At 38.3% G+C, this 27,457-nt stretch overlaps 2 protein-coding genes and 1 pseudogene across 2 annotated transcripts; 2 read left to right on the forward strand and 1 right to left on the reverse strand.

Annotated features, from left to right (window-relative positions):
- The first annotated feature begins 845 nt into the window (after window positions 1-845).
- Window positions 846-2,968, forward strand: LOC116132160 (heat shock 70 kDa protein-like). Its single transcript, XM_031417823.1, has one exon. It carries the CDS (start codon window positions 959-961, stop codon window positions 2,921-2,923), a length of 1,965 nt encoding a protein of 654 aa, XP_031273683.1. The 5' UTR covers window positions 846-958; the 3' UTR covers window positions 2,924-2,968.
- Window positions 2,969-3,543: 575 nt separating this feature from the next.
- LOC116132079 lies at window positions 3,544-10,151 on the reverse strand (annotated as a pseudogene).
- An 8,375-nt stretch (window positions 10,152-18,526) lies between these two features.
- On the forward strand, window positions 18,527-20,127 carry LOC116132100 (secreted RxLR effector protein 161-like). Its single transcript, XM_031417780.1, has 3 exons — window positions 18,527-18,643; window positions 18,754-18,897; window positions 20,113-20,127. The coding sequence occupies exons 1-3, from the start codon at window positions 18,527-18,529 to the stop codon at window positions 20,125-20,127; spliced, it is 276 nt and encodes a 91-aa protein (XP_031273640.1).
- The last annotated feature ends 7,330 nt before the right edge of the window (window positions 20,128-27,457 follow it).

A 27,457-nucleotide genomic window follows, 5' to 3' on the forward strand; every position in this document is an offset into this window, starting at 1 on the left:
TATCCCTAGCTATTGAAAATGTCCTTAAAATTATAAGGGATTTTTGATAATTATAAAAAGTTCTTATCTTAATTAAGTTATATTCGACATAATTCTTTTTCATCCCTTTAGTTTCAGTTTATTCCTTTAAGGACAATCATTTGAAGTATTTATCGGTCCTTGTTGTTTCAAAATAATGCCCTTTTAGTCCTTTGACTTAATAAATGTTTAGCTAATTACCTTTTAAATTTATATTGAAATTATTATCCATCTTTTACAAGTTATTAAGATTTTATTAAACATTGATATAAAAAATATATTTTAAAAGTGAGAACTTTATAATACTTTTTATTCAACAAGAAAAAAAAAATGTACGTTTTTGTTCTAACAAGAATACTTTTTATTTAACATATTTTTTTAATTTTTTTTCCATTGCTTTTTTTTTTTTGACAAGAATGCATTATTTTTTTTTAAAATATATTTTTATACTTCTGTTTAATAGTATTTTAATAACTTCAAAAGATGAGTGTTTTTGTCTTTTTAATACAAATTTAAAGATAATTAACCGTCAACTATCCTTTATTAAGTCAAAGGACTAAAAAAATAATATTTAAAATGATTGTCCTTAAAAAATGATATTAAAACTACGGGGATGAAAATGAATTATTTCTTTACATTACAACTTTCTGGACTACTAAAGAAAAATCTAACAGCCTTTCCAGAACTCTCTTTTTCCATCCCGATTCCTCCAATCAACTTCTTCTTCTACACTTCTCCCGAAATTTCTTCCTTACCTTCAAACTTTCTCCCGCCCTTATAAATATTCACATCCCATAACGCCTCAACCCACCAGCATCAATCAAATTTGTTCTCGCACAGCGAACCAAATTCTTTAGCGCTTTTTCCAACTTCTCTTTCTAATAATTCAAAACACTCCTTGTTTCTGTTCTGGGTAGATTGCGACTAATTATTTTGCTTTATGGCATCAAAGATTGAAGGCAAAGCTATTGGCATTGATCTCGGCACGACTTACAGCTGCGTCGGAATATGGCAGAACGACCGTGTTGAGATTATTGCCAATGATCAGGGCAACAGAACTACTCCTTCTTACGTGGCCTTCACTGACACTGAACGTTTGATCGGAGATGCAGCGAAAAACCAGGCTGCAATGAACCCTCAGAACACTGTTTTTGATGCTAAACGTTTGATTGGCAGACGGTTCTCTGACCCGAATGTTCAGAGCGATATGAGGCATTGGCCTTTTAAGGTTGTGGCGGGTCCGGGAGATAAGCCTATGATTGTGGTTTCGTATAAAGGAGAGGAGAAACAGTTCGCCGCCGAAGAGATTTCTTCAATGGTGTTGACGAAGATGAGGGAGATTGCTGAGGCTTATCTGGGTCAGAACGTGAAGAACGCTGTGATTACTGTTCCGGCTTATTTTAATGACTCGCAAAGACAAGCTACAAAGGATGCCGGAGCTATAGCAGGGCTGAATGTTATGAGAATTATCAATGAGCCGACTGCTGCTGCCATTGCTTATGGTTTGGACAAGAAGGCGTCAAGGTCGGGTGAGAAGAATGTGCTTATTTTTGATCTTGGTGGAGGGACTTTTGATGTTTCGTTGTTGACAATTGAGGAGGGGATCTTTGAAGTGAAGGCGACTGCTGGAGATACTCATCTCGGAGGTGAAGATTTTGATAACAGGCTTGTCAATCATTTTGTTGCGGAGTTTAAGAGGAAGCACAAAAAAGATATCAGTGGCAATGCCAGAGCATTGAGGCGTTTGAGGACGGCGTGTGAGAGGGCGAAGAGGACTTTATCTTCCACCACGCAGACGACGATAGAGATTGATTCGCTCTATGAAGGTATTGATTTCTATTCTACTATTACTAGAGCAAGATTTGAAGAATTGAACATGGATTTGTTCAGAAAGTGTATGGAGCCTGTGGAGAAATGTCTTCGGGACTCCAAGATTGACAAGAGTCAGGTTCATGATATTGTTCTTGTTGGTGGGTCAACAAGAATTCCCAAAGTTCAGCAACTATTGCAAGATTTCTTCAATGGCAAGGAACTCTGCAAGAGCATAAACCCGGATGAGGCGGTCGCGTATGGAGCTGCTGTTCAGGCTGCTATTTTGAGCGGTGAAGGGAATGATAAGGTTCAAGATTTGCTACTTCTTGATGTCACACCTCTCAGCCTTGGAATTGAAACTGCTGGTGGTGTAATGACAGTTTTGATTCCGAGAAACACGACGATTCCCACCAAGAAGGAGCAAATCTTTTCAACTTATTCTGATAATCAGCCTGGAGTTTTAATTCAAGTTTATGAAGGTGAAAGGGCTAGAACAAAAGACAACAATCTGCTTGGAAAATTCGAGCTCACGGGGATTCCGCCAGCTCCCAGAGGTGTTCCACAGATCAATGTGTGCTTTGACATTGATGCAAATGGGATATTGAATGTGTCAGCTGAAGATAAAACTGCAGGAGTGAAGAACAAGATTACAATTACAAATGATAAGGGAAGATTGAGCAAGGAGGAGATTGAAAGAATGGTTCAAGAGGCGGAGAAGTACAAAGCGGAGGATGAGGAAGTCAAGAAGAAAGTTGATGCGAAGAACGCTCTGGAGAATTACGCTTATAACATGAGGAACACTGTAAAAGATGAGAAGTTTGCCGGAAAACTTGATCCTGCAGACAAGAGGAAGATCGAGAAGGCGATCGATGAGGCCATTGAATGGCTTGACAGGAACCAATTGGCTGAAGTTGAAGAACTTGAAGACAAGTTGAAAGAATTGGAGGGCTTGTGCAACCCAATAATTGCCAAAATGTATCAAGGAGCTGGCGGGGATGTTCCTATGGGCGGTGGTGCAGAGATGCCGAACGGATATGGCAAGGCCAGTTCTGGTGGTGCCGGTGCTGGGCCTAAGATTGAGGAAGTCGATTGAAGCACCAAAGGGGTGTCATATAGAGATGTTCTGTTTTGGGGCTCTGTTTTTTCTACTCTGTTTTTGGTTGTGCTTGAGTGGGTTATTATGTAATGCATGGTAATATAGAATAGGATTTGAGAGATTTCTAAATCAGAGTTAAAAATTTACAAATGTAAGTAATAGTTGTTTCAAATTTACAATAGAATAAACTTTTTACTTGTTTTCCAATCTTGATTGCTGTCGTTTTTGAATCTCTTCTAAGATGGGTAATTATGTGTACTGGAAGGCACTTGCAGTCAAAAGGTTTTAACAATGTTATGTGACAGCAAGTGCACTAGATCAGCTTTTGGTGATGTTAAAGTTTAAATGCACTTGAGTGTGCAATAATTTTCAGCATATTGATCAACCATTTGATCTGGTATGCTGATAAATGACTTTCACTGAAAACTTGGAGAAAATTAATGCCATGTTCTGATGTAAATAATATTCCGAGACAATATATGCTGCTTCTTGTGATACTTCAGAATAACATCAACAGATCCTATGTTGATACTAAAACAAACTTTACGAAATTTTTATATAGGAGTAATGTAGCCAACCTATGCCTCTTAATGAAAGTCTAGAAATAGGGAAAGCTGTTAGTCATCTTCTGGAGTGGAAGGAGAAATTCCAGAAGAGGAAGAGGAGGAAAATGTGTCACCACCACTTAGGTATCTCTTGAGGCAATCCAACTTGTTGGCAACATTTAGCATAGTAGGCCTAGTAGAGGGGGAATCCTGTGTGCATAGGATACCTAACTCCATCAATTGTCCTATTTCAAAATGCCACCACCTTCTATCTTGAGGAGATTAGTCTGTTGAAGCTCTTACTATCGAAGGGTTGATAACTTTCTCCGCCCTTTCATATTAGTGACTCTTCACCCATTTGTGCAGGGTTAGCTCACCATCAAACATGTCATCTGTTGGTCTTTTTCTAGTCGGCATCTCCAGGAGTAGAACTCCAAAGCTATAAACATCTTTTGTCGAGGTGTTAGATCCGATTCCATGTTCTGAATAGACAAAAATACGAACAGTGAGGAATGACTCAATTTTCCCTTCGTTTTGAAACCTAAAAGTGTTTATGAGGAATGCCTTAATTTACAAATGCTTTTAGCAAAATAGTAGGAGCATAGCAAATGTCTATACCTGGTGCTACATATCCAATAGAACCACATAACATATTAGCAGTAGAGATTCCGAGGTTATCAACATCCCCTGTATTGTCCGCTCCAACTGGCATAACCAACCTTGCAATCCCAAAATCAGAAACCACAGCTGTCATTTCATCGTTGAGAAGAACATTGCTTGGCTTTAAATCGCAGTGTATGACTCTAACAGGAGAATAATGATGCAGATAGGCCATACCTTCAGCTATGTCGCTACAAATATTCACCATCTCAACGAGAGTCAAATCTGAGGAGTTTGAACCCAAAACTGTCCCAGGAAGTGGATAAAGACGGCTATCCAGGCTCCCATTTGCCATATAAGGAAGAACAAGTGCCTTAAAATCAGGTTGACTACATGCAGTTATAATCCTTATCAGATTCCTATGCCGAGTCCTTTTCAAAACATGACATTCTCTATCAAAACTCTTTACAGAGTTTCCAGATTGCAAATGGAACACCTTGACTGCTATTGCTGTTCCATCTGAAAGAATTCCCTTATATACACGTCCATAGCTACGTGTGCCAATTATTGTCTGCTCATCAAACCCTGCAGTGGCCTGTGACAATTGTCTGTATGTAATTCTTGGAAAATTTTGCTTTAATTCTAGTGTTGTATGCTTCCTTATCGTTTCAGATTTTGCCAAGGTAGTTATAACTTTGATACCGTGGAGCTAAGAACATAAAATGTTGCTGATAACAATGCTGATATGCAAATGACTGGGATGAATATGATCAGGAATATACATGAATGAAGTCCATGTCATTTTGGAGAGCAAATGGGCACGTTGAGAACTGCCCCACAGAGACCTTCATTCCCTAAGAACGACATATTTGTTACTGAATCAAAAATGCCTCCAGAGGGAATCATACCTTCAAACTGGTTGAAAGAAAGATTGATGAAGGTAAGGGTATACATTTTGCTGAGGCTTGTTGGGATCATACCGGATAAGTAGTTTTCTGAAACATCGAGTGATACCAGGTTCTTCAGATCACCCAGAGAATCTGGAAGGTTTCCCTCAAGAGCATTGTGAGATAGATTTAACAACGTCAATGCAATGCAGCTTGACATCCGAAGAAAATGTTTCTTTGTAAAAATTGAGATAACTTTTCATTCATCACTATTTCATTGAAAAAGGTAGAAATACAGCAGCCCCAAAAACACTCTCCCACGCCACTTGACTGTTTGATTGAAAATCAAACATATTGTTTTTCTTCTTGATTTCTTAAGACTCAGGAAGAAAGAAGGGCGTTTTCGTCTTTTTGGGCGAAAGGGTATTTTGGTAATTTCACAGCAATTAAATTTGCTGAGGTTGTAGCCTTTATTTAATTTGTTAGAAAAAATTAAATAAGTGAAATTCCGTTTAAATATATTTTCGCATATATTTAAATAAATTATCATTAATGTTAAATGTTAATATATATATATATATATATATATTAATTGATTTTAATTGAAATAATGATGAATTAAATTAAAAAAAAATATCTAATTGGGAGTGTTTGGCAACATGGGCTGTTTGGGTTGGAGCCCAAGCCCATTCCATGTGGGAATAGGGCAACTTGGTTTGCCTATAAAAAGAATAGTGTTTGTGTGTTTTGAAATTAATTCATTTTGCCCTTTTGAAAAACAAAAGAAAACACAACACCCCATACACTCTCCCACGCCCCTTTCACTGTTCCATTGAAAAACAAACACTTTTGTTTTTCTTCTTGATTTCTTAAGGCCAAGGAGGATCTAGCAAATCCCTCCTTGGTTCTTGTTGATTGTCTTCGTGTGGACCTCTACGGTTCGATCCTATACTTGGATCGGTAGCAAACACGTTCAGAGATAATATTGGTGGAGCCTCCAACATGGATATGAATCTAAACCTTTGGATTTATTTTTCTGCAGATTCTTATAAAATATAAACTATAATTTTCTATGCCCTGATTTTTGGGTTCTAAGGAACGATCCATGGTTGTAATATACCCGAAATTTCTGGGGAAAGTCTCCCAGTCAACCTGTTGTAGGATAAGTCTAGCTTGTATAGATCTATGCACTGTCCTAAAGTTCGCGGTATTGATCCTGAAAGCAAATTGTTGTTGAGAAGCAGATAATTCAACCGAACTAAATTTCCGAGACTTTTTGGGATAGGACCACTGAAATTATTGTATGATGGATCAAGCAAACCCAGATGAGGAAGTTGACCTATTGCTGTTGGAATTTCAATGGAGAATAGGTTGTGTGATAAGAGAAGCTGCTCCAATTTCGACAACCAACTAATCTCTACTGGAATATTTCCATTGAGAAGATTAGAAGACAAATTTAATGACATTAGATTAGTAAGATTCGCTATACTCGGAGGAATTGATCCAGTGATTCTGTTTTCTTGCAGTAACATTGTTGCTATATTAAGTTGGCTGATTGAACTGGGCAATCTTCCTCCGAGGCCCATGCTAACCAATTGAAGCTCAGCTAAGCTTGTGCAATTTTCCAGGGCGGTGAAGAAGGCGTCGAGATTGCTGTTGTTGTCATGACTTATCATGTTGTTATATGATAATTGGAGATATTCAAGTGAAGGCAGCTTCCCCAAGATATCTGAAGGCAACTCACCAGAAAGATTATTTGTCTCCACATCCAAATTATACATTGAAGAATTTACCAAAGATGGGAGAAGCTGTCCTACAAACTGATTATTGTATAAATTGAGGGACCATGGATGTGGGCTATTTCCTATTTCTTGTGGAATTTTTCCCGTGAAAAAGTTGTCGGACAGGTCTACAGTTCTTAGTGAAGTGCAGTTGTGGAAGAAGGAAGGTGGAAGTGCTTCTGTTAAATTGTTAGATGAAAGAGTTACCATCCGGAGTTTAGAAGGAAGAGCAAAGGACTCTGGTATTGGACCCTGTAAGTTGTTCTTATTGTCAAGAAGAAATTCAGACTTTTGACTATGCAGTTCAAGATGACGTTCAAGATGTGGGAGACCATGAGTAGATAATTGATTCACAAATGACATATTCGATTCTGATAGACGATGGTTAGACACATAATTACTAGATAGCTCTGGTTCGTATGTTGCTTTGGGAATCCCTCTAGTACTACGTGGTGGTAACTCTTTCCTAATTGGTTTAGACTCTAAATCAGGAATATTCTCAACAAATGATGGTTGTGACATACCAGGAATAAGAGACTCGGACTGAAAAGCTTCTACAGTCGGGTTTGATACCACCTCCACATTACCATTATCCACTTCATCTTCTTGTCGAACAATAGGTCTAGTTTGTGACTCATGGTCTCCCACATCTTGAACGTCATCTTGAACTGCATAGTCAAGAGTCTGAATTTCTTCTTGACAATACTCCCCCAGAAGTTCAGACTCAGAAGGAAAATACATCAACTCTTCATGGAAAACAACATCCATCGTTTGTTGAGTTGGAGGATGATAACATCGATACCCCTTTTGATGAACACCATACCCAACAAAAACACATTTCAATGCACGAGGGGACAACTTGTTGCGTTGATGTTTATGGAGGTGAACAAATGCAATACAGCCAAAAACATAAGGCGGTAAGTTCGGGACCATTGGAGTATTCACTGCTTTACCAAGAGCCTGAAAAGGTGTCTCAAACCGAAGAGAACTAGAGGGTACCCGATTGATTAGGTAGGCTGCAGAAGTAAGTGCTTCTTCCCAAAAAGATAACGACATGTGAGCCTTTATTAATGAGGCACGAACAACCTCCAATAAGTGTCGATTTTTTCGCTCAGCAACACCATTTTGTTGGGATGTGTTGGGACAAGTAGTCTGATGAATGATACCATGTGTTGCTAAGTACTGTTGAAGATCTGAACTTTGATATTCTCCTCCATTGTCACTTCGAAGGATCTAAACCTGTGCATTATACTGCGTACGAACCATTTTGTGAAATCTCTGAAAGAGTAAATTAACCTCCCTTTTAGATTTCATTAGACATACCCAAGTCATTCTCGTACAGTCATCAATAAAAGTAATAAACCAACGAGATCCACCTAAAGTAGGAACTGGTGATGGCCCCCAGACATCTGAATGTATAAGCATAAAAGGACTAGGACTTTTAGTGATTGCTATTGGAAATGGGACTCGATGGCTTTTTGATAGTTCACAAACATCACAGCGGAAGTTACTGATATCATTTTTTTCAAACAAACTTGAAAAAAGTTTCTTCAGATAACCGAACGAAGCATGTCCGAGGTGCCGATGCCATAACCAAATGTCGGATTTTTGTTTATCCCTTTTAGAGTAATCTACAGTCAAAGCCTGTTATAACATGGTAGAAATTTGTGACTCTAAATCCAAGTAATACAATTGCCCCTGTCTAATACCACAACAAATCGTCTGCTTTGTTTGAATACTTTTAAACTCACAAAATTCAGGCCAAAAAATCACCACACATTGTAAGCTTTTGGTTATTTTGGAGACTGACAACAAGTTATAATTTAGGGATGGGACAACTAAGACAGAATCTAAGTATAAAGAGTTTTTTAGGGTTAACGAACCTTCCCCAATGACCCGGTTAGATTCACCATTGGCAGTAGAAACAAAGTTTTGTGAGGATGACTTAAGGTTAGACACATGCCTAGAATCAAATGTCATATGATCAGTAGCACCATAATCAATTATCCATGCACTATTAGAAACAAATGTACACATATTTAAAGACTTACCATCATTTCCAGCAGCAGCTACAAATGATGAAGATTGTTGGACATCTGCTTTCTTTTCCACAACAACATCAACATCAGTAGAACTTTTTATTTTGTTGTTATTGAGCATGTCGGGTTTAGTCGTCTCTGAGTAACTTGCTTCCAAATTTGGAACTGAGTTTCGTAGAATTTCTCCACACATCCTACCCTGTTTTTTTTTTTTTTAAATATTACTTAAGAATAAAATAAAAAATAAATAAATAAAAGAAAAATAAATAAGAAAAAAGGAAAAATAAAAAAAAAGTTTAAAAACAAACTCTTAACAAGCACAACAGGCAAGTTACGGTGGCACAGCAACTGCCGATCAGAGTCACCAGAAACAGATCGGGTTTGACGTCAGCGTGGTGGTGTTTCTTGGTGATTGAAGTTGTTTGGGTGATGATGTGAATTTGCGGCAGATTTGTTGAAGATGGTTGGTTTTGGAATTTTTTTTTTTTGGGTATTTTGGTATTGAATATGGCAGATTTGTTGAAGATGATTAGGATAGTCTGGGGGTTGAATATGGCAGGGGGTTGATATGGCAGGACGTTGATATGGCAGGAAGTTTTGGTGTTGTTTTGCGGCTGGATTTGATGGCTGGTAGTGTTTTCTGGTGACTGAAGTTTGGAGGATTGGATTGATTGCAGTCGTTTTCTCCTTCTTGGATTGACGACGATGGGATGATTACTCACCGGTGATTTTTCCAATGGCTGCTCTACAATGAGAATTTTTTTTAGAGATCAGAGAGTGGCTCTGATACCATGTTTATTTGAAAGAATTGGGTTTTCAATTCATTTATTTATCACTAAGGAATTACGCCCTTTATATAGGGAGTATACGATCTCCTAAATCTCCTAATTATGTTAATTGTGGATTACACAATATTTTGTCTGACATAATTAGGAGATTACATAATCTCTAGAATATTCTAAGATCGTATACCTGATATAACTAAAAGATTACATAATATTCACTTGATTACAAAATATTATGAAAATCTTAACAGTTCTCATCTAGCTGGAGATAAACGAGGTGTCTGAGGTGCGAAAATTTAGGTGGAATGACTCAAAAAAGTAATTGTTATAGAGCTCTAGGACTCGAAAGCCAGTGAGATTTGAAAGAAAGGGTGAGAGGGGTCCCGATAGTCCACAATCTGGTAGAATAAGTTGAACTACATGTAAACGGTATTTTTTGCAGCTGACACCTCTGAAGCTGCATACATCAACATCTTCCCCTCAGCTAGTTACCGTACAATTCGGATAAAATTTTATGATGCTTTTGAATGCCAGAAGAGCAGCCTTGTCTGTAAGCAAAGAGTGGTGACGATGACGGTTATGACCCATCATAGTTGCTTGACCTGTACTTAGAATAAAAAGAAGCATGAGAATTGCTTTAATGAAGTGCATCTTGGATAAAATTTAAGGTCCTCATAGTAAATATTCCTTTTAAAGATAGGTGTGTAAAGGAGTGTAACAATAAGAATTCCAGCTAAAAAGAGGCAGAGGGTATGATTTGTCCTTGGGGGCAGAGACGGAGCCACTAAGGGTTTCAATGGGGGCATGGATGTTACCTTGTACTTTATATTTTAACAATATACACCAATGTTTTGAAACTCAACTCGTTTAGTGACACGGCCAGGCCACCTGGGTTGAGTACTTCAACCATTTTTACCGGCAGGTCAAACTGGTGTCCAATAGTTTGAAATCTAACAAAAATACCTCTAAAAATATTATAAGTTCTTATAGGTTTGAAATCTTGGAAAAATACCCCAAACACCATCGTCAGCGTTGGCAAATAGGGTCTGTTTCTGGCAACGACAACACTCTTCATCACCATGAAAACACTCCGCTTAGCCTCCTTACCAAAACCCATCTCACCCCTCACCCATTAGCCTCCCTAATTGCCAATAACAACAGGCTTTTTTCGGTAACTTATTATTGCGATTTTTAGTCGATTCACTCACCGGAAATCACCTCCATTGCCACCATTACATTCATCGACCATTTCTCTTCAAAATCCCTAACATTCCAACTTCCAATTGTTCATGGATTGATGTCCTAATTTTTAGGGTTTGAATCAATAGGAAAATTTGTAACCCGACTTGGTGAAGGCCCCGAATCCTGGTTGAACCAGTTGAACTGGCTGGGTTGGGTTGGGTTCCTAATCACTGATATACACTCATTTATTTTACTTGTAGTCAAGAAAAAAATCATTGCATTTTTTGGTTCCCAAATTAATTTTCATCTCTTTCGTTTAAATTATTTTAATATACTTAAAATAGTAGTATTAATTACTTAATTAGTACTGAAAACATCAGTAACATAATATTGGTATTTTTTTTTTTTTTTTAACCAAGGTGTTCGAATTAGCTAACGTGCACCTCGGCAATATTAGTATGTTGATCGTTTCAAAAAAACAAAGAATAAAATAAAACGTAAGGATTAATAGATTACTCTTTTGTTATAAGCCATACGATTATATTTACAGTATTCTCTTAAGTACTTTTACAATTTAAGAATTAAAAAAAATTATATATCAAGCACTTCTAATTTAAAAAACACTTCAACTATATTTTTTTATTTTAAAAAGCGTTTGGTTATCGATCAAATACTATGATATAAACACATAGATATCTCTTATATAAAGATTTATTAGCAAAATTTAATGTATTTAAAAGTTCAATTTTTAGGTTTTTAATCTACGTTGTTTTTTTTGTTTTTTTTTTTTTTTTCTAAGTTGCCCCATTAGAGCCAAATCCGGAGTCCATTACTGCCTTAAGTGATTACTGATTGTGGTTTTAGTGACGCTGGAAATAGATCTCCGAGGAAGAAATATTCAGTGAGGCTATGATTTTTTCAGCTTTATCATGGGTTTGGTAATACGATGAGTAGATTTTCAGGTCAGCTTTATCATGGATGACAAATGAGACTTTGCAAGAGATAATAGGCACGCACGATTTAAATATTAGCTCATAGAACCTTTTTTGTTTCAAGTCTTTTTTGAGAAAAAGAAAAATTTGTCAAACAACATAGTCAAGCTTTTTCTGTTTACATCTATCACACATTTAAACCTTCTCTTTTACTCTCAAACACAAATAGTCATTCATTTACTAGTAATTAATTCAATTGGCATCATGGCATGGTTTGGTAATGTGTTGAAGATAGGGAACTTGGGATATGAAAGACCAAAAGAAAGGAGAAAATAAACATTGAAGTGTCAAAGACGTTTAGCATTAGCACGACGAAGTTTCAAATAACAAAAAGACTCATCCATGAAGCCTAATTAATTAGGTGTGACTAAGATTAAGATCATTTTAGCCAACTTCTGTTAAAATAAATAAAATTTGAGTGGACAAAAGAAAAGAGAAAGAACTAAGGGTGCGTTTGTTTCGGGGGCATAAACTATAACACCAGTAATCTATCTTATTTTCTAGAAATTACTATGTTTGGGTGTCAAGTAATGAAATATTACGGTAAACTTTCAATGTCAATAGTGGTTACTGTAGGTAAAAACGGGGGTAATTTGATTACTGTTTGGGACAATATTATTTTTCCATATCAGGGTAATCAACTAGTCATACCAATTTTACCCTTAATTAATAAACATTTTGGACACAAATGCCCTCATATGTCTACTAAATAACAATTAGCCAAAATGTGTGAAATGACTTTTTTAACCTCATATATTATTTTTTTAGACAGAAATACCCTCAATTTTTACATGAATAATACACAAAATACCCTAGCCACCGAAGACAACTGTCAGTCGTCAGCCGCCACTAGTAGTCATCAGAACGGGGCACGACTAGTCGGATTTGGTTGGTCGTACGTCAATCTAGCCGTTTTCGGCTAGAAATGGCCAGATGGCCTTGGAACTGGCCGGAAACGACTAGATCCACGACTGTTAATGACCATAGATCTGGCCATTAATGACTAGAATGGATTTGGCCTTCCAGCCAGATCCATGGCCACTTGGCAGTTTTGAGCCTTCGATCTGGCCATGACCAGATCAGCACACGACCAGCCAGATTTGGTCAGTCATGCGCCATTTTGACTATTGTCGACTGTGGTGGTTGACAGCCGACAGTCGTCTTGGGTGGCCAAGTGTATTTTGTTAAATTTTAAACTTTTGTTGTTGGGGTGTTTTAGCTAAATTCTCAAATGTAGGGGGTTTAAAAATAATGTTCTAAATAATAATAATAATAATAATAATAATAATAATAATAATAATAATAATAATATTAACAAGGAAGGGCAATTCAGTAAACCCTTCGATAGTTATTAATTATTTATACTCATCAATCTGATCAAACATATTAATATAACATTCCTTTATAATCTTCAAGGTAATCTATCTCAGTAATAATCCTATCTTTTAAGTCATAAAGAATTCTGCAAAACAAACGCACCCTAAGAAGTTTTCATTTTTCAGTGTGATGGTCTCATAGCTTGAGATGGAGTTGTAAAGACTTGATATGAAAAACTCTAAAATCAGTCATTTTTTTTTTTTCATTTTTTATTCCTATCTCGCACTTTGAGTTGATTATGACGTAAAAAATGTTTTCCTTTCCATTAACTTTGTTTATATACTGAGAATTTTTTGAGCAAATTGTGTCATCATCAGCTTTCAATTTTATATTTTTATGCAACATCCCACTTCAGCAAATGAACTGAATATTGCCGTCTAAAATTATGTCCTTTTGACAAAATATTTTAAGAGTTATGTACGTTTTTATTGTGCAGACTTGAATTTGGGTAGACTCGTGAAGCCTGCAAATTGACCTAAAAAAATAAATCTGTTACATATGAAGGTTTTGTGGTAATTCAGATTATACTTCGATTGAGTCGCGCATTGGACGTAAGAAGGTGAATGGGTTACTCCATCAAACAGTCTAGTGTCTTTCTTCACAAACTAATAACTGATATGTATGGGACAAAACCAAACACCAAACTCCAAAATGTGAGGAACTTAGTTGTTTTGCATCCACAAAAAGTATTTTATGTTTATAATTTTATGTGTATATCCTTTGTTACTTGATGCCATTGAGCATTCAAATATTTTTGAGTTTGTCCTTGAAAATTGAAGTATAATTTTCTGAGAAAACAGATTCATTTGGCAACTGTATTGCAGTTAATATCTTGTGGCTAGCTAATGAACACATGATGCTTTGTTTTGCCCAATCTCCTATCTTAGAGTTACTGAACTCTATTAAACGTTTAGGTACCCATTTTTAATAGCACAGCAAAAATGTTTTTACCATGTTGATTAAACATTATCACGTTAAGCGCAAATGAAAACCATAAGAAAGAAAACGCAAAGAACACAAACATATACATGGTTCAGCTAAAACCACTCTTAGCCTACATCCATGGGACCTCATCCAGACCGAAGCTAATCCACTATAACATCAAACATTACAAGAAAACATTTATAGTTGATTTTAGATACAGCAAAGAGAACTCTCTATTCAACAATACACTAAACACCACCCTCTAATTCCCTAATGCTTCATCACTCTTGGATTGCTTCACACACCAGGAACTCGATATCCCAGACAAGCTTGAGCTCCTTCCAAGCTTCACACCCTGAAGACATGCTCAACATCAACAATGGAATCTCGTTTCAGTTGCCATTCAACAAAGAAGATAAACAAAATGGTTTTATCACAAATCCATAAAAAATGAACCTGACCAAGAAAACAACTCTTTGAAAAGTTCAGAGCACCAACAAAATGGATATTCAGGTTAGTTCAAAGAGACACAAGAATGAAGATAATACAGAGATATTTCTTGCTTAACAATTCTTGCCAAGTCAGCAGACAAAGGTGTCAGGAGTTGGTCCAAAAAGGGAAAAGATTCCACCAAACTTTTGGGACCATAACCAAAATGGGAAAAAAGCTAATTCCCTGGACCACTTGAGGATTTTAGGACACCTGTAAGTGGTCCTCATGACAGCACATTGTTGGATAATGCCTCTTATTTGTTAAGAGAGTGAGACGGTTATTCAGCTGCATGGCTAGTGTTTGTTACGTTAGTTATTTGCTAACTAACCTGCCTAATATCACACAGCTCTGATAACCTCCAAAATCTTCTAATACACTTCATCATAGGCTCACGTATAAAGAGGGTGGTCTGTACTTTATGTTAGTAGTGAAATAGAGAGACGTGAGAGTTAGTCTTTCATATTGTAATTCTCAGATTAGTGGTTGTATCAGACTTCATTATAGTGGACGATCTAGGGCCTTAAAACCCCGCCTTGGAGTATGATTCTTTTGTAGAATCCGAACCAAGTAAATCACTTGTGCTTCTTTCTTCTTCTTGTTTTCTCCTATTTTTGTTTTGCTGTATTCTTCTTGGTGTTTCTTGATCGTGTTGAAATCTCTCTTGGAGGATTTCTGGTTATTATCCTCAACAGATTGGTATCAGAGCTTTAGATTGATTGTTTCCTGAAGAGTAAGAGTTGTTCTGCAGAAGAAGAAGAGATTTCAGAAATGGGTGGTACGAAGATTGAAGTTGAGAAATTTGACGGGAAGATAGATTTTGTCCTTTGGAGACAAAAGATGAAGGCAATTCTTGTGCAACAGAAATGCCATCGTGCCCTTAGTGGAGAGAAGAACATGCCTCCAAGTTTGACTCAAATGGAAAAGGAAGATATGATGGAACTCGCTTACAGTACCATCATCTTGAACCTATCTGATAGTGTGATGAGAAAAGTCAGAAATGAAGACACAGCTGCTAAGGTCTGGCTTAAACTTGAATCTTTATATATGTCCCAATCAGTTCCTGGAATTGCATATATAAAGGAACAACTCTTCAGTTTTAGAATAGACTCTGCAAAATCCTTGGAAGATAATCTTGATGATTTTCAAAAATTGGTGATTGATCTTACTGACAGTGGTGAAGAACTAAGTGATAATACTCAGGCTATTCTTTTGTTAAACTCTTTACCCAATTCTTATAAAGATGTCAAAAATGCCATTAAGTATGGCAGAGAAAATGTATCTCTAGATGATGTGATAGCTGCCCTTAGGATAAGAGATCTTGAGATTAAGGCTGAAAGAAAAGGGAATGGTGATGGTCTCTATGTTAACGCAAGACCAGAAAAGAAGTATACCAAGAGGGGTAAGAACTGTCACAAAAACAAGCAAGAATCGTACTTTAACAAGAAGTTGATATGTTATTTTTGCAATAAAGAAGGTCATATCAGAAGATTTTGCAAATCAAGGCTCAAGAAACTGAAAGAAAATGGAAACTCAAAGGTCATTGCTGCTGTTGCAGAAAGTGAGGTTGCCACTGCTCTAACGGTGTCCTCTATTGATGATCACAAAGACTGGATATTGGATTCAGCATGTACCTATCACATGACACCTAGGAGGGGTTGGTTCTATACGTATCAGTCCATGAATGGAGGTAAAGTGCTTATGGGAAATGACATGACATGTGAAGTTTCTGGTATTGGTTCAATCCAGTTCAGGATGTGGGATGGCAGTTTAAAGACTCTTCAGGAAGTTAGATATGTTCCAGACTTGAAAAGAAATCTGGTCTCCTTGAGTTTGCTCGATACAAAGGGGTTAACGTATACATCAGGTGGAGGTTCTCTCAAAGTCTTCAAGGATAAAGAGATGGTGATGAAGGGGACTATGAAGCATGGTCTGTACATCTTACAAGGAACAGTCCTTACTAGGAAAGCTGCCGTGACCACCATAGAACAAGATGAGATGATTACCTGGCATAGGAGATTGGGACATATCAGCTCAAAAGGTCTTCAAGAATTGTGCAAGCAAAGTCTGATAAAAGCAGAGAAAATAAAAGATCTTGGCTTCTGTGAAAGCTGCACGTTTGGTAAAGCTCATAGACTCAAATTTCCTAACGCTTCTTATAAATCCTGTGATGTGCTTGAATATGTCCACTCTGACTTATGGGGTTCAACCCAAATTCCTTTGTCTTTATCCGGGAATCAATATCTCATTAGTTTCATTGATTACTTCACTAGAAAAGTCTGGATATACTTTCTGAAACAAAAAAGTGAAGCCCTTAGTAAATTCATTGAATGGAAAAACTTGGTTGAAACTGAAACTGGAAAGAAAATTAAGACATTAAGGACTGATAATGGACTGGAATATTGTAATAAGGAATTTGATGACTTGTGTGTGGCTAATGGGATCACTAGACATAAGACCTGCACCTATACCCCTCAGCAAAATGGTATTGCTGAGAGAATGAACAGGACGATCTTGGATAAAGTGAGATGCATGTTAGTAGACTCTGGTTTGTTGAAAAGGTTTTGGGCTGAAGCAGCTAACACTGCTTGTTATCTGATTAATAGGTCACCTAGTTCGGCTATAGGTTTCACAAACCCTGAAGGAAAATGGTTTAATAGATCCCCAAGTTATCAGCACCTAAAAATATTTGGTTGCATTGCCTTTGTTCACTCTAAACAAGGAAAGTTAGATCCAAGAGCTAAAAGGTGCATTTTCTTAGGATATCCTCAAGGTGTCAAGGGTACAAAGTGTGGATAATCTCTGAAAATAAAACCATAATAAACAGAGATGTTACTTTCAATGAGCTAGTATCGTATTAGACTAACATGCAGGAACCAAAAGAGAAAACAACAGCCCTTACTCAGATTGAGGTGGAGCTGAGTGAAAATTCGAAACACCTTCAAGAGAAGATGACCTTGAGAATGAAGAGAATGAAGAGAATACATCAGCAGACGTGAGTGACATTCAGCAACCAGAAGAAGAAGGTGGAGCTGTAGCAGAAAGCAGTGACCTTATGAACTATCAGCTGGCTAGAGATCGAGTCAGAAGGGAAGTGACCAGACCTGCCAGATATGCTCAAACCATAGCCCCTCCACATACTTTTTCCCACACAGAGCTGATAGCATATGCTTTGAATGTGGCTGACTTCGTTAATATAGAAGAGCCAAGAACCTATTTCGAAGCCTACAAAAGCAAAGATAGGCTACACTGGAAAACAGCCATGGATGAGGAAATGAAGTCTCTCACCAAAAATGTGACTTGGATTCTAGTGGAAAAGCAAAAGAATCAGAAAGTTATTGGCTGCAAATGGATTTTCAAGAGAAAACCAGAAATTCTAGGGGGAGAGAAAGCTAGATTTAAAGCTAGAGTTGTGGCAAAAGGTTACTCACAAGTTGAAGGAGTCGATTATCGTGATGTGTTTTCACCGGTTGTTAAGCACACATCAATTAGAATCATCCTTGCCATCACTACCATAAAGGACCTGGAACTGGAACAACTTGATGTAAAAACTGCCTTCTTACATGGGAATCTGGAGGAGAACATTCTCATGGCTCAACCTGAAGGTTTCATCAAGAAAGGGGAAGAAAACAAAGTGTGTTTGCTGAAGAGGTCCCTCTATGATCTAAAGCAGTCTCCCCGCCAATGGTACAAAAGTTTTGATGAATTCATACTCAAACAAAGGTTCAAAAGAAGCTACCATGACAGTTACGTTTACTTTTAAAAGCTAAATGACAACAACTACATCTATCTCCTGCTATATGTAAACGATATGCTCATTGCCTGTCATGATAAAACATATATCCAAGCTTTGAAAGATAAGTTCAAATCTGAGTTTGAAATGAAGGATCTAGGGAGAGCTAACAGGATCCTTGGGATTGACATCAATAGGGACAGACCAAAGAAGGTCTAGCTCTATCTCAAAAAGGCTACGTTAGAAAAATAATTCAGGCCTTTGATATGGTAGAAGCCAAACCTGTTACAACTCCCATTGATGAGTTTGCTACATCTGAAGAAGATGTGGATATGAAAGATATTCCTTATCAAAGTGCTGTGGGGAGCCTCATGTATGCAATGGTATGTACAGAACTGATACTGCATATGGAGTTAGCTTGGTGAGTCGGTTCATGAACAAACCAGAGAAGGCTCACTCAGAAGCTACTAAATGGATTCTAAGGTATCTGAAGGGCACCATTGACATTGGTTTGAAGTACACTAGGTCAGACTACTCCAAGATTGAAGTAGAAGGATATTGTGATTCAAACTATGCAGGTGACTTAACCAAAAGAAGATCCCTAACAGGTTATATGTTCATGATTGGAGGAAATCTGGTGAGTTAGAAGTCCTCTCTTCAGCATGTGGTTGCTCTCTCTACCACAGAAGCTAAGTAAATAGCCATTACAGAAGCAGTGAAGGAAGCTCTCTGGTTGAAAGGAATAGTCAATGAACTCGGCCTGCAACAGGAATGTATCCATGTTCACTGCGACTCTCAAAGTGCTATTCACCTAACCAAAAACAACATGTACCACGAAAGAACCAAACACATAGACGTTAAGCTGAATTTTATCAGGGACATAATAGACAAAGGATTTGTGAAAATGAAAAAGATCTTTACGTTAACAAACCCGGCTGACATACTGACGAAAGGAGTTCCAACCAGCAAGCTTCACTCAGCTTTGGAATTCCTAGGAGTTTAGAAAACTTAGTAGTTTTGGAAGGGCATGCAGGGTACCTATTTTGGTTTACCATGTAAATAAGAGTCAAGGTGGAGATTGTTGGATAATGCCTCTTATTTGTTAAGAGAGTAAGACGGTTATTCAGCTGCATGGCTAGTGTTTGTTACGTTAGTTATTTGCTAACTAACCTGGCTAATATCACACAGCTCTGATAACCTCCAAAATCTTCTAATACACTTCGTCATAGGCTCACGTATAAAGAGGGTGGTCTGTACTTTATGTTAGTACTGAAATAGAGAGAGCCGTGAGAGATAGTCTTTCATATTGTAATTTTCAGATTAGTGGTTGTATCAGACTTCATTATAGTGGATGATCTAGGGCCTTAAAACCCCGCCTTGGAGTAGGATTCTTTTGTACAATCCAAACCAAGTAAATCACTTGTGCTTCTTTCTTCTTCCTGTTTTCTCCTATTTTTGTTTTGCTGTATTCTTCTTGGCGTTTCTTGATCATGTTGAAATCTCTCTTGGAGGATTTCTGGTTATTATCCTCAACACACATCAAATAAGAAAAAAAAATCTTAGTAGATAATGGAAAAACGCAACTTGCACAAACTGAATTAGACATTCAGATGTTAGCATAGAAACGAAGTGTGCACACAAGCGCGATAAAATGCAAAATAAATTTCAACATGCATATGTCTGACATAAGAGTGCAACCACACATCATCTGTGCACACACTCAAAATGAAATTGTTAAAAGCATAAGTTTGACATACCTGTGCACATACATAACATAAGTTTGACAAAAATATTCAACATCCTATCCTATGCTTTTGTCATTGCTTTACTAACTTAATATTTTGTGTTTTAGGTACAACAATTTTAAGTTGATGTAGCACCGTTCTCTATGTTCATACACCGCCATCATTGTTGTGGTTGTTTGTTTTCTCTTGCCTTGCCATTTTCATGACCCTTTACTTATTACATTCATTAATTTCTTACTGTGAAAAAGAAATGCCTAAAAGAATACAGTACTTATAGTAAGTTGTGAATCTATAGGTGATAAAAGGTAGATGGCACAAAGTACTATATGATTTTTACTTTGAGCAGAGCAATGCTTTTTACCTCATTTCCCTTTCTCTCCACGTTATCTATTTGGTTATTTGTAGAAAGGCATCAGCTGCCCATTTGCATTTAATTATAAGTGAACACTGAATTTAAGCTTAATTAAGCCTAGTTGTTGTCAATTGTCATGATAACCCCTCTTTATATCTTGTGGCCTACATATACATCATTAGAATGAAAGCAAATGTAGTTATAACTTTCAAATGTGTTTACTTGTTTGATAGTTAATGTTGGAATGTGAACACTTTTTGGTAATTGATGAAGAAAAGCAAGCAAGAAGAAAAAAGAATTTAAGTTTTAGGCAAATTTCTGGTTGAGGAATTTGTATTGGAGAATATTTGTTTTCCTTTTACTTTGAGTTGTATTAGGAAAGAGAATTGGTTTAGGATTTTATTTAGTGTTAAAATAGGAGAATGAATTAAATTAGAGGAATCCTATTATGATTTGAAATATGAATCCTAGTAGAAAAAAAGAATGCACTATTTTACCTATAAATAGAGGGGTTAGAACTAATTCAAGGTTATGAGACAAGGAATAAGAGAAAGAGAGAATGTGATGATACAAGGGGTTTTAATGTAAGGGTACCACGGGTATCAAAAAAATGTCACAAGGTATTAAACACCATAGGAACAAGATGTCTACCCATGTAAGGGTACTAGGTTGATGGTGTGATGAGCACTTGTACCGTATTCATAGAATTATAGTGGATCTCTCTCATCCGTGGATGTAGGCAAGTTATGCTGAACCACGTAAAATATCGTGTGCCTTTGTGTGCGATATTCTTCGCATGTGTTGTTATTGCTTTTGTTTATATTATGTTTTACTCCTCCAGTTTTTAACACGGTATCAGAGCAGATTTAGATTTTTAACATGGTATTAGAATAGATTCTGATTTTTAACAGTTAATAAATTGTAGTTTGTCTTCTTCATCTATCGATCAAATACAGAGTTCTAAACTGTAGGCTATTTTGCAGACACCAGGATATATAATTGATACTGACTATAAATCTTGAGAAATTTAAATGTGATCTCGTGATTGCAACAAAAATGCCTAGACAATCTATGCTGCTTATTCTAATAGTCTAAAATAGCATCAACATATATACAATGGATCCATGGTGATTGTAATACAAACTCTAAGAGAGGTCAATGCAAAAATAATGTAGCTAACCTTTGACATTTAACATGAGTAGAAATGTTGGTTTACAAGCTAAAGAATACAAAGGAAAAGAACACAAGTTTTAGTTTTTCTGAAAGACAAGTGTTTTTCAGAGAATGTTTGCCAGATATTTCGTCTTTCTTAACTTGTCTACTTTTTCATTAACTTCATCAAAGATTATATACAAGCATTTGACATCATCATTGACATCATGGACATACAAACTCTACAGAGATATTTATAAGATATTATCACAGAGCCATACATTCATAACTAATACTAAATCTGTTAGACATCCCTAAACTACTTTGGGTAGTTAACCAACTCTGACACCTTCTAGATTAGCTCTGAATCATTTACCTTTTTCAGGTCGCATAATGAAACTGATTGCATGCACATTTGATCGCATGGATTCTTGCTTGCATTGCTTATAGGTCGCATTACCTCTTGGTTGCTTTTTTCAGTTCGCATGCCCTTTAGGTCACATTCTCTTCAGATCGTTATCGATCACATCTATCTATAGCTCTCATTCATCTTAGCTTAAACACTTGATCGCATGCTTCAGATCGAGTGGGCATACATATCGCATTATCATTCTTCCAGCAAGATATCACTTGCTTTAACACTTCTCCTTGATATCTTTGCTAGAAACACCAAGTCTAAACCAGAGCTCTTCAAACTTAGATATACTTAACGTCTTAATCAAACTATTTGCTGCTTGTTCTTTAGATCTATTATGAATGATCTTCACCTCTTTGTTCTACTTGGCTTCTCGAACAACATGATGCTTGACCTTTATATGCTTTGATCGGCCATGAAAAACAAGGTTCTTGGCCATTGTGACAGAAAGATCTAAAGTCTTCACTGTCGAATTGTTTTTCGTTGTCGATTATTATGGTGTGGGGGATTCTAAACCGACAAATAATGGTTTTGTAAACAAAATCCTTCAGCTTGTTTGATGTGACGATAGCCAAGGGCTCAACCTCTGCCCACTTGGTGAAATAGTCAACAGCAACCACTACAAACTTGACACCTTCTTTTCCTTGAGGCAAGGGGTCAATCAGGTTGATGCCCCAGATCGCAAATGGCCAAGGGCTTGTCAGAGTAGTCAATTTTTGAGGTGGAGCTCGCATAGTATCTACAAACCTTGGGCATCTATCACATCTGCGCACATAGTCAGCTACATCGTCAAAAACTATTGGCCAATAATACCCCTGGCGAAGCACTTTGTATGCTAGAGATCTACCTCCTGCATGATTTCCACAAATTCCCTCATGGATCTCCATTAGAACATAATCCGCATCCTCATGGTTGATACATCGCAATAACGATACATTGAAACTGAGTTTGTACAATTTATCATTGATGAACGTGTACCGACATGCCTTTGTGCGAAGTGTTCTAGCTTCAGTTCTCTCCTCTGGTAGTGTACCATCCCTTAGGTAGGCAGTGATTGTGTCCATCCAACTATATCTCTGTCTTGTTGCTAAAACTGGTCCTTATGGAGTGGAGATGTTTGGTCTTTGGAGGAACTTAACTAGGATAGAATCAACTTTCTCTTGGTTCATTGTAGAGGCTAAGTGGGCTAAAGCATCTGCTACCAAGTTCTTCTCCCTCGGGATCTGGAGAATTGTGAAGGATCTAAACTGTTTGAGCTTGGTTTCCAGTAGTTGGAGGTAGGATGCCATCCTGTTTTCCTTCGTTGGTATTCCTCGGTAGTTTGGTGGACTACGAGCTGTGAATCACTATTAATCTTAATGGACTTTGCCCTATTTTTTAGCAAAGTAGATCCCTGTGAGCAACGCCTCATATCCAGCCTCGTTGTTGGAGGTGGCAAACTCGAATCTTACTATGGCTCTGATCGGGTTTCCTCTAGACTTTCAAGCAAGAGCCCCAATCTTGCCCTTTCTCATTCGAGGAGCTATCCATATATAAAGTCCATTGCCATAGGTCATCGAGCTTTGGTTTTTGTTGCTTAACTTCTCCCAAGATATATGCCCCTAGCGGGCTTGGTTCACCTTCCTATTGATAGGAGAATTCTGATATAAAATCTATCAAGGCTTGACCTTTGATTGTTGTTCTCGGGATGTACTTGATATCGTGTTGACTCATTTCCATTGTCCACTAGATCAATCTACCTGATGTCTCTGGCTTTTGCATTATTTTCTTCAGCGGAAAGTTGGTTAGCATGTGAATGAAGTGTGCTTGGAAATAAGGTTGCAGCTTCCTAGCAATGATGACAAAGGCGAAGGTGAGCTTCTCTATTTCAAGATATCTCATCTCTGCATTGAGCAGCCTCTTGCTCACATAGCATACCAGCCATTACACTCCTCCCTCTTTGCGTACCAACACCGTGTTGATAGCAGACTTTGATACTGACAAGTATAATAGCAATGGCTCACCCTAGACGGGTTTTGATAATAAAGGAGGTTGTCCCAAATGTTTCTTAAGCTCCTAGAAAGCTCTTTCACACTTCTATGTCCACTTGAAATCTTTCTTCCCCTTCAAGGTCTCAAAGAATGGTAAGCATCTGTATGTGGCTTAAGAAACAAACCTGCTGAGTGCGGCCACACGCCCCTCAAGCTCTGTACCTACCTTATGCTGGTTGTGCTCTTCATATCGAGCAGAGGTTGAATCTTCTCCGGGTTGGCTTCAACACCCCGTTGGTTTACAAGGAAGCCAAAAAATTTCCCTGAGCTCACTCCAAAAGCACATTTTAAAGGATTGAGCATCATTCGGTATCTTTTGAGATGTCAAACATTTTCCCCAAGCTTAATATAGCTTTTGGTGACCTTTGACTTGATGAGCATGTCGTCGATATATATCTCCATGGTCTTGCCAATTTGGTCGGCAAACATCTTGTTCACCAAGCGTTGGTAGGTCGTCCTAGCATTTTTGAGACCAAATGGCATAACCCTATAAAAATAAATTCCATGGTTAGTAATAAAAGAAGTATGTTCTTCATCAAGCTGGTACATCGGGATTTGATTATATCCCGAGTACGCATCCATGAAGTTAAGTAGTGCATTTTCAGCTGTCGCGTCTACTAGCTGGGCAATCCATGGTAGGGGAAATTTGTCTTTTGGACAAGCTTTATTCAGATTTGTGAAGTCGACGCAAGTTTGCCACTTGCCATTCGGCTTCTTAACTAGGACTAGGTTGGCGAGCCAATCCGAGTACTTCACTTCCCTGATGAAGTTGATGTTCAGGAGCTTATCAACTTCATCCTTGAGCGCTTTGGAATGCTTTGCATCCATAAACCTTCTTTTATGTCTTATTGGTCGAGCTTTCGATTCAATGTTCAGCCTATGACACATTACCTCGAGGTTGATCCCTACCATATCTGCATGCACCCATGCGAAAATGTTGAGGTTTTTCTTCAAAAACCCTGCCAGGTTGTTGGCCATGTCTTTGCTCAGGCTGCTGCTGATTTTAGTACGTGAGTTGGATCTTCCTCGCTTACACATATCTCTTGTAGCTCTTCCACTAGCCTTGTTGTGGGCTCTTCTCTATGGATGCGAGGATTGATGGCATCCTGAAGAGGCCTGGGGCTTAGCTCAGATTCTGTGATAACCATTATTCTCAGGAGTGGCCATTTCTATGTAACATTTATAGCACGGTTATAACATTCTCAAGATTTCTTTCTACAGCTTCTGATAGTCGTTACTCCCTAAGGAGTTAGAAACCTCATTACTTGGCAGCATACTGATGTGACTGCACTCAAGTCATCCAAGATCAGTCTTCCGAGGATGACATTACAGGTGGTTGGATAGTCTACCACTAGGAATTCAGCCATCACTGTCCTGATATTTGACTCTGCCCCCAGAGTAATAGGGGGGTCGATCATCCCCTTGGGAACCATGTTGTCCCCAGTAAATCCATAGAGTGGTGAAGGGCATGCCCTTAGGTCTCTCTTTATGAACCTCATTCCTCAGAAAGCTCCCAAGAAAATAATGTTCGTTGCACTCCTATTATCGACCATTACCTTTAGTACTCTAGCATTGTCGATTCTGGCTGTGATTACGATCGCGTCATGATTGTGACGAGGGGATTCTTTGCATTCCTCAACTATGATCCTACTACCTTGTTCTCTTGTCTGGGTTGCTTAGGCGTCCTCTGTTCATAACTCATTATTCAGGGAAGCAAGTCTGTTTTGGCCTCACGAGCATATTGTTCATGGGCGCGCCTTGAGCTATTCGCTATGTAGGGCCCCCGTAGATCATACCTACTAGGACCTCATTATTGGCGTTCGCCGAGGCTGGCTAGACCTGGTTTTACACCTGATTGTTTTGCTCACTAGCACCTTTGCAAGTTGGTGTCTCCTTGACGAATTCTTTTAGTTGCCCCATTTGTATCAAGTCTTCGATGACATATTTCAAAGCCCGACATTCATTGGTGTTATGCCCAATGTCCCCATGGTATTGGCAATATTTTTGCCGATCTCTTCTACTTAGAGCCTCCTTCATCCTTTCTGGAGCGGGCAATCTTTTGGCCTCACGGGAGACTTCATAGATATCGGCTATATCTTGCATGAGGGGGCTATATTCTGCATACCGCGGGAAGGATTGCTTGTCCCCATGGTTATCTATTCTCTATCTTTTTTGTGACTTGTTGCAATCTTTGTCATTGCGGTCTTAATCCCTGCACTTATTTGATGGGCGATCTTGTCACCTATTCGAGGGTCCTCGTGTTGAGCTTTTGGCCAATGCTACCAACAAGCTTTCTACTTGTTGGTGTTTTGCAGCCATTTGGTAAAACTTGGCCAGGGTCACGTGATCTTCACTCTGGAGCTCTTTCCACAGCTCCATGTGCGGCTTGATGCCTGCAATTAGTAAAGTTCGGATGGACTCATCGGGTGCATCCGCAACCTTTGCTTCTTATTCTGGAATCTCATTAAATACAAGGTCAACATTTCGTCCCTCCCTTGACAAATGTTGCTTAAGTAACTAATCGACATTGCAAACTGTCTCCTCGCTTGAAATTGATGTAGGTACAGCGAGGAGAATTGTTGCTAGGAACTGATGAAGCTTGGCTTGAGTATCTTGTACCACCTTTTGGCATCCCCCCTTGAGTCTCTTGTACCACCTCTTGGTATCCCCTACTAATGTGACTCTGAAGCAGCAACACTTCGCCAAGTTACTGACCTAGTGTAGCTCCATCAAGTCATTGAAATTGTCGAGGTGGTCTTTAGGGTCTCCTATCTCGTCGAACTTACTCTTTAATGCCGTGAACCCCTATGGAAGTGAGGTCTAGCAAACCTCTTCCGTGAAGGAGGAACTCACTCTTTCTTCCACTATGCCGTTCTGGCGAGCCCTTAGATCACGAGCATTTTCTACACACGATCTAAATCTTCATTGTGGTTGCCTTGGCTGGCTCTATTTGCCCGTGGGATTCATGCTCGTGAGTAGAGTGGAGTTTATGATGGCAGGGGTATCGGTCGCCTCTCAGCACCAATGAGCCGAATCGGCCACCTGCTGAATTCATACTTGTTGGGGAGGCATTGGCGAAGCATGGCTAGTCAAGGTTTTGGGCAGTTGGTTGCTGATTTCTCAGCTTAGCCATGTTTTGTTGCACCGCCTGTGCAACCATTGTTCTAATCATCTCTACTAGCTAGCCGTTTTTGGGGTTTGACGTCCCTGTCCCCTGGTTATTCGTGACATGCTGAGTTGGCGGCACAGGTGGTTGACGTCCAGTGGCATCCTGCTGCACCTCTTGATGGGTAGTTTCCACATTTTTGTGGTTTTCGATGGTGGTCTTTGATCTGGTACACACCATTGCGAGCTTGGATTGAGTAGGTTATTGTGGCTATTCACCGAAATTTCTGAGATATTGGTAGAGGCCTTCATTCTAGCGCCAAAATGTTGATACGAAAATTCGCACCAACCAGAGAGATCCGATTGACCTTGGTGGAATCGGAACGGATATGGGCGTG

This window comes from Pistacia vera, unplaced genomic scaffold (genome assembly GCF_008641045.1).
Source record: "Pistacia vera cultivar Batoury unplaced genomic scaffold, PisVer_v2 Contig1071, whole genome shotgun sequence".
Taxonomy (NCBI): Eukaryota; Viridiplantae; Streptophyta; class Magnoliopsida; order Sapindales; family Anacardiaceae; genus Pistacia; species Pistacia vera.